This window comes from Leptopilina boulardi, unplaced genomic scaffold (genome assembly GCF_019393585.1).
Source record: "Leptopilina boulardi isolate dan_hultmark-lab unplaced genomic scaffold, ZJU_Lbou_2.1 LbouV2_298, whole genome shotgun sequence".
Taxonomy (NCBI): domain Eukaryota; kingdom Metazoa; phylum Arthropoda; class Insecta; order Hymenoptera; family Figitidae; genus Leptopilina; species Leptopilina boulardi.
In genome coordinates, this window is record NW_026137860.1 from 154,949 (window position 1) to 167,367 (window position 12,419).

General features: G+C 28.0%; 2 protein-coding genes across 2 annotated transcripts in view; one reads left to right on the plus strand and one right to left on the minus strand.

The window, feature by feature from the left end:
• Positions 1-12,419, minus strand: part of LOC127282327 (uncharacterized) — a 105,136-nt gene that overhangs the window by 16,631 nt on the left and 76,086 nt on the right. The gene's annotated exons all lie outside the window — the stretch shown is intronic.
• On the plus strand, positions 4,285-6,002 carry LOC127282330 (uncharacterized). Its single transcript, XM_051306501.1, has 2 exons — positions 4,285-4,391; positions 5,030-6,002. Exons 1-2 carry the CDS (start codon positions 4,285-4,287, stop codon positions 6,000-6,002), a joined length of 1,080 nt encoding a protein of 359 aa, XP_051162458.1.

The window sequence follows — 12,419 nt, forward strand, 5'->3', positions numbered from 1 at the left end:
TCGAGTTGGCATTTTATTATTCTGACAAATGAACGAGCATCTTATCAACGGGAGGCGTCGAGTTTCTAAATATAATTTTTATTTTGAAAAAATTTCATATTTAATAGATTTTTATATTATTTATTTATAAAATGTTATTAAAAAATAGTGTTCTTGACGTCCTACAGAAAATTAAATTTTTTTTGAATTCCCCACATAATTTTGTGTAAGAAACCGTTGACAAAAAAAATTAGACTAAAAAAAAATTTCTGAATTTTAGGTGATCCGTTTGAGAAATTTTGACCCTATAGCATATATTTTTAAAAACTAAGAAACAACAAATGAATGATAATGGAAAAAGATTATATTTGAAGAATAATAACTGCTTGAAATTATGTGAGCAGTACTAATAAAAATAAAAATATTAATTTATAAACTAAAAATATTACAAACTAAAAACACCACTTTCGCAGATAGGAAAAAAATTCTTTAGTCATCACTGATTGCAGTACAAAAAAAATTAAAAACCGAAAGTTTCTATCTTTGAGAAAACTCACTTTCTAATTTTAATTTCAGCTTTTTTGTTGCTACCCTTATAGGTACGTTATGTTTTAGCACATTTGAAAAATTTGAGGAAAAGTGAACAAATTTCATATACAGCACAATTTTTTATTCTTTTGTACAGTAAATAAAAAATGTTTCAAAAATACACTGCCTTTGATGACGTTAAATTTCAAAAAATTATAACTTCCTTCATTTTTATCAAATAAAAAAATACGTATTTTTTATTTTTCATATTAATATCGAAAGAAATTATTGGACAAAATAAATTTTAAATGAAAATTCCGCGTGGAATGCCCCAAATAAATGTAAATAAAACATACTTATTGGAAAAATATTTATTCGTTAAAAAAAAATTTACACATAAAATAATAAAATTCACAATTTGCAGCAACACTAAATTAACTATTTTTTACAATTAATTATTTATAAAATTCCTGTTTTTATTTATATTGTGTTATAATATTATTTATACTATACTAAACGTTTTCTTATATTTCTATTTATTTCCTTCAGAATATTTTAAATATGACGACTAACTGGTTATGAACATGTCCGCCAGAGGCGCTGCTCTTATATTCCTAAATATTGAAATTACATAAAAGTTATAAGAAAAATTTTTTTGAATAAAATTATGTATATATACCAGAAAACGGTATATTAAGGTGCCATTATTTATCCCCTAAAATAGATTTTCAAATTTTTTTTACCTTTAGAAGAAATCTTACGAAAACCAAAAAACTCAAATATCGATAACTTACCATCGCCATTTCATCACTGGGTGCTCAATTATTAATATTAGTAAAAAATTTTTTAAACAAAATATACAATAAAGACCAGAACATGATATATTTTCATGCCCTTTATCATATCCTAAAATATTGTTTAAAAATTTCTTACCAATTACGAAAAATCTCACTTTTAAAATTTTTGACAAAAAAATTTAAAAAAATTTTTTTTGTTTCAAATATTTTAAAAATACCAGAAAAAGGTAGTTAAACATTCACTTATTCATCTCCTAAAATATTATTAAAAAATTTATTACTATTTAGGAGAAATCTTACGAAATACAATTATCGATTTTTCTAATGATTTTCAATAACATGACCTTAAATAAAAATTTGAAATATTTATTCTATATAAAACACGTTGCGGCTCAAATAACTTGAACCTCATTAAAAACTCGATTTTTCTTAAATTTCTTTAGGTAAATTGCCCTTATTTCTTTAAAAATTGACATTTTCAAATTTTTTCTTTTGGGTTCTCTTCTTTAAACACTCGCGTACAATGTACAATATATAGAAACTCTTTTTCTTGTCAATCTTTGTTAAGTTTTTAAAAAATCATCAAAAAACATGATTTTCCTGATTTTTTGGGTTATATCTCATGAAAAATGCATTTAAATGTTATTTCAGTGTAAAATATTTTAATTTACGTGTTTTCAGCTTTAAAATTAAAAAAAATATTGAATTTGGAATTTATAGCATTTTTAAACAATAAAAATGAGCAGCCAAAATTGTTTCGAGAAGAAAAGTAGATGTAGATAGTTAAATACAGTTGGAAGACGAAGTATTTTGATTCAGGTATTCTAAAAGCTGATCCAATTTCATGCGAAATAAATACAAATCCATTAGAAAATCTTTATAAGGGTTCAAGATATTTACAAATGAATATAACTCTCGCCGTGCGGAGTAGCCGCAACTTATTATTTGCAAAATAATTTCATTTTTTCAATTTATATACGTCGAAGCTTATATATAGCTTTTTCTACATTAGTTGGCAACGACTTTTGCCGAAACGTAATGGAATGTCAATAAATTCCCAGCGGGCACAAGGACGTTTTACGTTTTAAAAACGTTTCTAGAACGTCCTATGTCAGTACAAAAAACGTTTAAAAAACTTTCACGTTCTAACAACGTTTTAAAACGTTTTTAGAACGTGAATGTTTTTAAATCGTTTTTTGTTCTGACATAGAACTTTCTAAGAACGTTTTTAAAACGTAAAACGTCCTTGTGCTCACTGGGATTGAATGTACTATGGGTGTACGTTACCTTTCATAAGGACTGGTGATTTCCATGATTGTTAATAATGATTTAATTATTTTCAGGATAAAATGATTTCTGATTTTGAATTACTTCTTATTTTGGCATTAATGGCCTCTTTCATAATTTTAAGAAGAAAGAGCCTCGGCAAAAAGTGCCCCTTTTTCGTACCTCGAATTTTGAAACTTTTTTTATGCCAAATGGTTACATATGATGACCCAATAATCCCTGCAAAATTTTAAGATGAGCATGTGCCCCCTTTCCGAAATACAGGGGGTCAAAGGGGGCCATGTATAAAATTAGAATATGCAATATAATCGAATAATAATGTTAAAAAAAATCAGACCAAATGATTCCCTTAAGATATTCTTCTGCTGATTACGAATCTAAAGTCCGTTTTTAAAAATTAAAAATGGCGGATCCAATATGGCGGACGACATTTTTAAAAATCGATCCAATTGACGTGAAAATCGTTACTCGGGGGTTTTTGGGGTCTCTGATTACGAATATGATGTCCGTTTTTAAAAATTCAAAATGGCGGATCCAATATGGCGGACGACATTTTTAAAAATCGATCCAATTGACGTGAAAATCGTTACTCTGGGGTTTTTGGGGTCTCTGATTACGAGTATGATGTCCGTTTTTAAAAATTCAAAATGGCGGTTCCAATATGGCAGACGACAATTTTAAAAATCGATCCAATTGACTTGAAAAAAAATAATTGGTTAGATAACTTCATCTTACCTATGTTGGTTGGATTCTAATCCCTTATCTTTGTTGATCGGCTTGTCGATTACATCTTGCCTTCATTGGTTGGATAACTTTATCTTACCTTTGTTGGTTGGATTATTATCTCTTATCTTTGCTGATCGGGTTGTCGATTACATCTTGCCTTCATTGGTTGGGATACTACTTCTTATCTTTGTTGATTGGAATATTACATCTTACTTTAGACGGTTTTGTAATTATTACATCTGGCCTTTGCAAGCTGAATTTAGCCTTAAATCTTGCCTTTATTCGTTATATTAGATCCGACATTTTGAATTTTTAAAAACGGACATCATATTCGTAATCAGCGACCCCAAAAACCCCCGAGTAACGATTTTCAATTCAATTGGATCGATTTTTAAAAATGTCGTCCGACATATTGGATCCGCCATTTTGAATTTTTAAAAACGGACATCATATTCGTAATCAGAGACCCCAAAAACCCCTGAGTAACGATTTTCACGTCAATTGGATCGATTTTTAAAAATGTCGTCCGCCATATTGGATCCGCCATTTTTAATTTTTAAAAACGGACTTTAGATTCGTAATCAGCAGACGAAAATCTTAAGGGAACCAATTGGTCCGATTTTTTTTAACATTATTATTCGATTATATTGCATATTCTAATTTTGGACATGGCCTCCTTTGACCCCCTGTATTTCGGAAAGGGGGAACATGCTCATCTTGAAATTTTGCAGGGATTATTGGGTCATCATATGTAACCATTTGTCATAAAAAAAGTTTCAAAATTCGAGGTACGAAAAAGGGGCATTTTTTGCATGGGGCTTGCCGAGGCTCTTTTCCTGCTGATCGTTGGAGAAATAGGCGTTGGTGGGATAGGCCTATTAATCAAGCCAGGAGAGATCATGGTGACTACTACCATTTATTTCAGCAATTGAAATTTGATGGCACCATGATGCACCGCTATATAAGAATGGATTTAGATACGTTTAATGAACTATTAAGATTAGTTCATCCATATCTCGTAAAAAGAAGTCCACGAGCTTTACCACCAGAACACCGATTACTCACGGCATTAAGGTACTTAAAAAGTCTTAATTGGATAAAATTGATTAAAATTATTAATTTAGCCAAGAATTTTAAATACAAAGTTTAGAAAGAAGTGAAATTTGGAAGAGTTTAAATTAAGATGAAATAATTGAATTTTTGGAGATTTTTAATTAAAATTGTTCTTTTAAAATGCTAAATATTTTATATAAGCTTCCGATTCTAGGTTCTAGGATTTCAAAATTCGAATTACTTAAAGTTCTACTGAATAAGAATTCTAATAAATTAAAAATAGGTTAAATTAGTCTTAGTCTCTTTCTACGCATCGAAGCCTGCATTTTCTATAGGTTTTGAGTGCGTTATTTTCGATTCCGGTGTCAAAAATGACTAAATCAAAATTAATTATGACGGTTTTAATGTCAAAAAACACAAGAAAATTTTCACTTCTTTAAGTTTGATATTTTTTTAATTCGAAGAAATGCAAGAATTTTTTAAAAAGTATTTTAAAAGTGGATTTCTGAAAGTATTAGGTGTTGAAAAATGTAAAAAAAAGAAATCGATTTTTTGAAAATTCTATAATGTGAGTACTAGTACCTTAAATGAATGCACAATTTTATTATCAAAAGTTTCTTGACTTTTACATCAACAAATTTTATATATATTTTTTCTAGGTACTATGCAACTGGAGATCTAATCCTATCTGTGTCACTTGCATTTAGGATTGGAGAGACCACTGCTAGAAACATTATTAAAGAAGTGGCGCAAGTTTTAGTTCAAGTACTTGCACCTACTTATTTGCAGCCCCCAAACACGCAGAAATGGTGCGAAATAATGGCGCATTTTTTGAGGGAATGGAATTTTCCAAACTGCGTAGGAGCACTAGATGGAAAACATTTTCCAATAAAAGCTCCACCTAACTCTGGCTCTCTCTATTATAATTATAAAAAGCAATTCAGCATTGTTCTATTGGCAACTTGTGATGCTTCTTATAAATTCACTCTTGTGCATGTTGGAGAAATGGGAAGCAATAATGACGCTGGAATATTCAACGAAAGCCCAATTGGACAATCCATGAGAGGACAGGAGCTTGGATTACCTCTAGGTAGAGCAGCACTTCCTGGAACTGAGTTAACAACTCCACCTTTATTCCTTGGAGATGGGATTTTTCCAACTAAAAGAAATTTAATAATTCCTTATAGTGGAAATAACCTTGATGAGGCGACCAGAATTTTCAATTACCGACTGTCTAGGGCACGACGGGTAATTGAAAATGCCTTTGGTATTTTAGTTGCTCGCTGGAGGATTTTTAAAAGGATTTTGGAGTTGGAAGTCGATTGCATTGACTTAATAATTCTGGCAACAATATGCTTGCACAATTTTTTAAGATCAAAACATGAACTCGAAAATCCACCTGTAGTGCAATATTGCCCCCCCAGATTTGTAGATTGGGAAGATAGAGGAAATGTTTACCCTGGAGAGTGGAGAGGAAACAACCAGGGCCAATTGCATCCTTTGCCAGTAGTTCAGGCTGCTAACGAAACAACAGAGGGTAGGAGAATCAGAAATATTCTCATGAACTACTTTCAAACTGCAGCAGGCGAAATTCCGTGGCAGTACGATTATGTTCGAGATACCGGAAATTAATGTCATTTAAATGAACCTCTCATGACCTTCATATTAGTGCTCTTTTATATAATTCCATTTTCTTGTAGACTCCTTGGGACTTCACTTTTTTCATTGGTTTTAAAGATATTTTAAATATATTGTGAACTACAAGTATTTCTTTCAAAATTGGATAATTTAGATGATTAAAAAAATTGTACAACATTATTAAACGATTCGAATGAAGTATAAAAAGCTTATTTATATATAATCAAAATTTAAGATGAAAAATTTTATTAACAGTTTTGTTCTCACCAATTTGTGCACAAATCTTAAGCACTAACGGCGTAAAAATGTGTTTTCTTTATAATTTTATTTTATAAATTTATTTACTGCGTATTAAGCAAATATTTACAAAAAGTTGTTAGCACAAATTAGACTAGCACAATAATAAGGTTCCAGATGAACATTATTTTTAAACTGCACAAGCAAGTTACCTCATACTTATTTCGTCTTGAGAAACTTCAAGTAATTATTGTCTTTTATTTAATATTAATTATCACTTCATTAATTTCTATAACTTGTTTGTATTTTTGTTAATTAAAATATATTCAATTAATGTTTACCTTCAATAGTTTCGGGTGAAAGATTATGTTGGAAATAAAAAATATTTTTAAAAGAAGTGAATTTACCTGACTATTATTATTCATTGCTTTCTCTGATAAAAAAGTAATTAATTTTCTATAAAATACTTGAAGGGAGAAAATGTTATTTTCTTGATGAATTTATTCTCATCTTTTTTAATGGAAAGATAATGGTAAATCTTCGAAATTTATAGGATTAGAAAAATAATTTTATTGTCACAAACAATGTTATTGTTACAAAAATTGAATCAGCAACTAATTGAAAGAATAGAATTTTCTTTTAAGTTTTTAAAAGAAACGTTTAAACATTTATGAAGAATATAAAGCATAGTATCATCATTATCATTATAATCATTGGAATATTTGGAAACATTTTAAAAATGTAAGAATAATATTGCAATAAAAGTTACATATTATTCGTATAGTACTTGCAAAATGCGTTGTTTTTTTAATGCTCTTTTTCCTTCATCAAGATTAGATAATTCTGATGCTATTAAGTTGGCAAAGGCATTATCGGCTGAAGAATTATTACTATCATCAGTTTCTGAGTTCTCTGAATTTTTGTTAGCAAGACGTTTTTATCATTATTGACGATAAATGAAGAAAAGATGACTGAATTGGGTCCTCTTCTTCTGATTCGCTATGCTCTTCATTGTGCGGATAATAAAATGATGAATTGGAAGCATGTGATGTACTTGGAACAGGACCCGGAACATTACAGAAAATCCTTCGGTAACACAAAGCATATAGGATATTTTAATGACGTTTATTGAAATAAATTAATGTGTGTGTGGACGTCCGCATGAAATGGTCCCATTTTTGCGCTATTGGACCTACATAGGCATATTCTTTGCGAAATTTGGAAAATTTTAAGCGGCCTTAGAACTTTCTACGTAAAAAAACTAAGGAATTACAGAATTTCAAAGTTTACAATGCCGAAAACCTCATTTTGAAAAGAGTGCACGGTGAGCTTCGTTTAGGTTCAACCTAAACTGCATGACCCTTCTCAGGTTTTTTTTTATATCAGTTCGGTGATGCCTCACGATCATTTTAAGACGAAAATTAAAATAATCGTTGGAGGGAAACTCAAATTATATTGATTTTTAAATTTTTTTTCTAGGTTATTGAAGATATTTTCATTAAAATACCGTTTGGTAAAATACTTATTGCTTCAAAAGCTACAATTTAACATAAAAATAGATTATATATAATAATTAAACCATTTTGATACATAGAATTAAGAAAATGTTTAAAAATAGTCGAAAAAACTGAAATTTTTCTAATTTTTTAAACTTTACTCCTTTATTTAACGTTATTTCAATAAAGTCATGTAGAAGTGAATTAAAGTACATAAAATTTCCTGTAAATTAAAAAAAAACTCTTCTATCTATTACCGTTACAAAAATATGGTCATTTGAATTTTAAATTTAATGGATAAATAGTTAAAATTTAACATTAGGTCTAGATTATTTGGTAAAATTGTTTTCGCAGAACTTCATCTCAATTCCATATTATAATACGTATAAGAAGGTTTAATCTTGAATAGTTTCAAATTGAAAAAACTGACTTATCTCACTTACATCGAAAGTTACATTGGTTTAAAGAATGTCTATTTCTATAAGAGAGATTTGAGTAGTTTTTAAAAATTCGTTTATTTTGAAAAATTACTTTTTTTTGAAAATATTTACTTTTTAAAAAAGTAAATATTTTAAATATGATTATGTTGCATTTTTCAAAATAAACGGATTTTTAAAAACTACTCAAATCTCTCTTATAGAAATAGACATTCTTTAAACCAATGTAACTTTCGATGTAAGTGAGATAAATCAGTTTTTTCAATTTGAAACTGTTCAAGATTAAACCTTCTTATACGTATTATATTATGGAATTGAGATGAAGTTCTGCGAAAACAATTTTACCAAATAATCTAGACCTAATGTTAAATTTTAACTATTTATCAATTAAATTTAAAATTCAAATGACCATATTTTTGTAACGGTAATAGATAGAAGAGTTTTTTTTAATTTACAGGAAATTTTATGTACTTTAATTCACTTCTACATGACTTTATTGAAATAACGTTAAATAAAGGAGTAAAGTTTAAAAAATTAGAAAAATTTCAGTTTTTTCGACTATTTTTAAACATTTTCTTAATTCTATGTATCAAAATGGTTTAATTATTATATATAATCTATTTTTATGTTAAATTGTAGCTTTTGAAGTAATAAGTATTTTACCAAACGGTATTTTAATGAAAATATCTTCAATAACCTAGAAAAAAAATTTTAAAATCAATATAATTTGAGTTTCCCTCCAACGATTATTTTAATTTTCGTCTTAAAATGATCGTGAGGCATCACCGAACTGATATAAAAAAAAACCTGAGAAGGGTCATGCAGTTTAGGTTGAACCTAAACGAAGCTCACCGTGAGTGAAGTTAAAGATTGAAATTCAAATACACCTCCCTAATGATAAACCAATAGGTTTGTAAATTTTCTTTACTTCGAGTTTTGAAAATAATGACAAACGAGAAACTCGAACCTTTTCTAAAAAATGCGATTTTTAATTAATGAATCGAATTCTGTTACAAAGTTTATGTTTGGAAATGATTGCATTGGCTACTTTAAAGCAGAAGAAATAAAACGAAACTGAATTAAATTTGTTTAAAAGTTTTTATTATAAATAATCTTCGAAAATGACGAAAATTTCATTTTCCGTCAAGTTATTCAGTTTATAATTCTTTTAAGCCAGAAGTACTTTTCTGATGACAAATCAATAGGTTTAAAATTTTTTTTTAATTATTAATACTTGTTAATATTCGAAAATAATGTGAAACCAACAAAGTGGGACCTTTTATCTTTTTTTAAAAACGATGAAATTAAATATTTAGATTAACAAAAAAATATTCCGGGTGCATTTTTCGACTCCTAAGACCCTGTAGATTGATTGAAAAGAAATATTAAAAAATTTAAGATTTCTGGTCGAAAATAGTAAATTGCTATTTTTCCGATATCTAGATCTGACCAAGTTTGACTTTTACATGCGGATGTCCACATACATATATGAAAGAATTTTTTTATTTTAGTAATTAGTTCAATTCATAATTAAGTGTGAACATCATTGAGCGAATATTTTCAAATGAAATGAATTTTTCGTTTCGAGGCATCAGGAATCTTAAAGAGCAAAAAAAATGTGCTTCAAAATCATCAAGTGGCAGAATTCTAATGTTCTACCTATTGCTATAGCTATTGTAATGTTTTTTTGCCTTCAAAAAATTGAATAATTGTAATTAATTACAATAAACCTTGTCATTAAAGTGTTGTGGTTTTTCTAATTAAAATATTGGGAATTTAAAATTAATAAAATTGGCAAATTCCAAAATTTGAGTCAAAAAATTAAAAACATTATAAGTATGGGAAAATTATTTCAAATTTGGCGTAGAATATTTTTTGTGCTCCTCGTTTAAATGTTCTTGCCGAAATACTAAAATTTGAAATTTGCAAATGTTATATTATTTTATTACTTTCATTAATTTTACTACATTCTTAATGAAAATGTCAAATTCGGTACTTTAAGAGTAATATTTTGAAAATTCTATAGTTGTATTATTTATTGCACTATAACTTGCACTTGAAGTATTCTGATGGTGTTTAATTAAAATTTTATCTCTAGAATAGTAAAATGTGAAATTGTAGCATTATAAAATTTAAGAATCTAAAAACGTAAATGAGTCTTCGATTAAGATAATTACAGTAGAAATTGCAAATTCGGAATAGAGTAGTCAAATATTTGAAGAATAAAATATTGAAAACTATATTTATAATTGTAATAAGCCGTTAAACTAAGTGCAGAGGAATTTTCATGTCTCTGATTAAATTTTGTAAATGAAAGTAGTAAAATTAACAATTTGAACTACAATATGAAGGACTTCAATATTTGAAGATCAAAATGTTGAAAATTATATAATTGTAATTAACTCCACTCGAACTTTGTAAAGAAATGATCTTTGGCTCAAATATATATTTAATTCTCAAAATATTAATAATATAATATTTGTGATTAATTGCACTGCAGCTTGATACATGAGCCTTATTTAGGTCATTCGTACTGTTTTTATGTCAAAATAGTAAATTTACTATTAACAAGAAGTTAAAGTTATGCAAACAGCTCGAAAATTCGGGTCGAGTCGAGCTGACATTTTTTTCGAGTCGAGCCGAGTTGAGGTAGATCTTTATCGATGTACCGAGTACTATATACTTTCGAGTCGTCAAATATTTTATAGTTTTCAATTAAATTCGAAAACTCAAAATTTTCGATAACTTCAAAAACTTCGAGAACTAGATTGCATACTAGTTCTCCAAAATTTGAAGTACTCGAACACTTTCGAGTTATCGAGTGCATCCGAAAATTCAAAAATTTTAAGATTTTCATTTAAAGTTACTGAAATTTTCTGGTCCTTGAGTCCATCTAAAAATCAAGATTAGTTTAAGTTCTCCAATCTATTGAAAAATTTTTGAAATTGTTGAATTTTCGAATTATTTCAAAAACTTTAAAACTACGAGTACTCGAAATCATTCAAGAACTAGAAAATGTCGAGTACTCGAAATCATTGAAAAACTAGAAATAATTCGAGATGGTAAAAATGCTTTTTTTGGCTTCAACCTGGTTTGAACTTAAAGCTCGACTTGACTCGGCTTGTAACATAGAAAACTTGAAAAAATTTATTTGAGTTTTGAGCTGTTTGCACACCTGTACAAAAAGTATATTTGTTACCTTCTTCTTTTAAGAGAGCCTTCCATAAAACTCATGTTATTGAACAATGGGAATCCCCTTCTCTTTGAAAGACCACTTCTTCCTTCATCAGCCCTTTTTCTCTTTTCACGGTAAAAGGAGTCTTTTAAATTTTTCCATCGCGCTTTACTTTCAGAAGCTGAAGGAAGCATAGCATTTATTATTTACTTCAAAATACTTTTTGTTTTAAAATATTATTTAGAACTTACGAAGATTATTCATGACTCTTGCAATTTCTACCCAAGCTGCTACAGTGGTTACATTGTTTCTGTGGTGGACGTTTTCCTTATCATAAAGACAAGGATAATTTTGCACTAATTCTAGGAGAAGTGTATCATTATCTCTCTGTTGATATTCGGGTCCAGGATTATAGTCATTCATGTTAGTGACTAAAAAAATTTCCAAAACATTTCTTAATTTTCAATAAATTTTAAGATATCTAAGTCAACTCACTAATTCCAAATACAATCAAAATCGTTGCGGCCTATATTTTAATAATTTGTAGGGATGATTTTTGATATTTATTATATAGAATATTCTACAGGACCATTAAAAATTGAATTTGAAAATTGATTTGAAAAAAAGTTTGACAGATGGATAAAATTAATATGAAGAAGCACATAAATAATAATTTAGATAATATAATTTCCTACGTTCGTATAATCGTCTACAAAATTACAACTTATAAGCATGAATTTCTTATTTCATAAAAAATACAAAATTGTAGGTGAAGTTTTGATGAAATAGATTTAAGTAATATTTTCCTTTATTATTTGTAAATATTTTTAAATGAAATATTAAGTTCTACTTTACATGAAATACTGACTTTTCTACATAACATACTCAAAATTTTAATTAAAAATTCCAAAATAAATATTGAATATTTAAAAAAAATGGAAAAACTATTTTTATAAAAGTAGCTGAAAAATAATTTCTACAATTTAAATGATATATGTAAATTGTATTTATTATAGATGAAAACATGTCTATTTTAGTCTTAATGCAATTGTAGACATTATATAAA

What these genes read in the sequence shown, in the direction of transcription:
- LOC127282330 (XM_051306501.1), top strand. Translation starts at nt 4,285, where the DNA reads ATGGATTTAGATACGTTTAATGAACTATTAAGATTAGTTCATCCATAT. An exon ending in CGATTACTCACGGCATTAAG is followed by an intron (nt 4,392 to 5,029) that starts GTACTTAAAAAG and finishes TATTTTTTCTAG; the next exon opens with GTACTATGCAACTGGAGATC.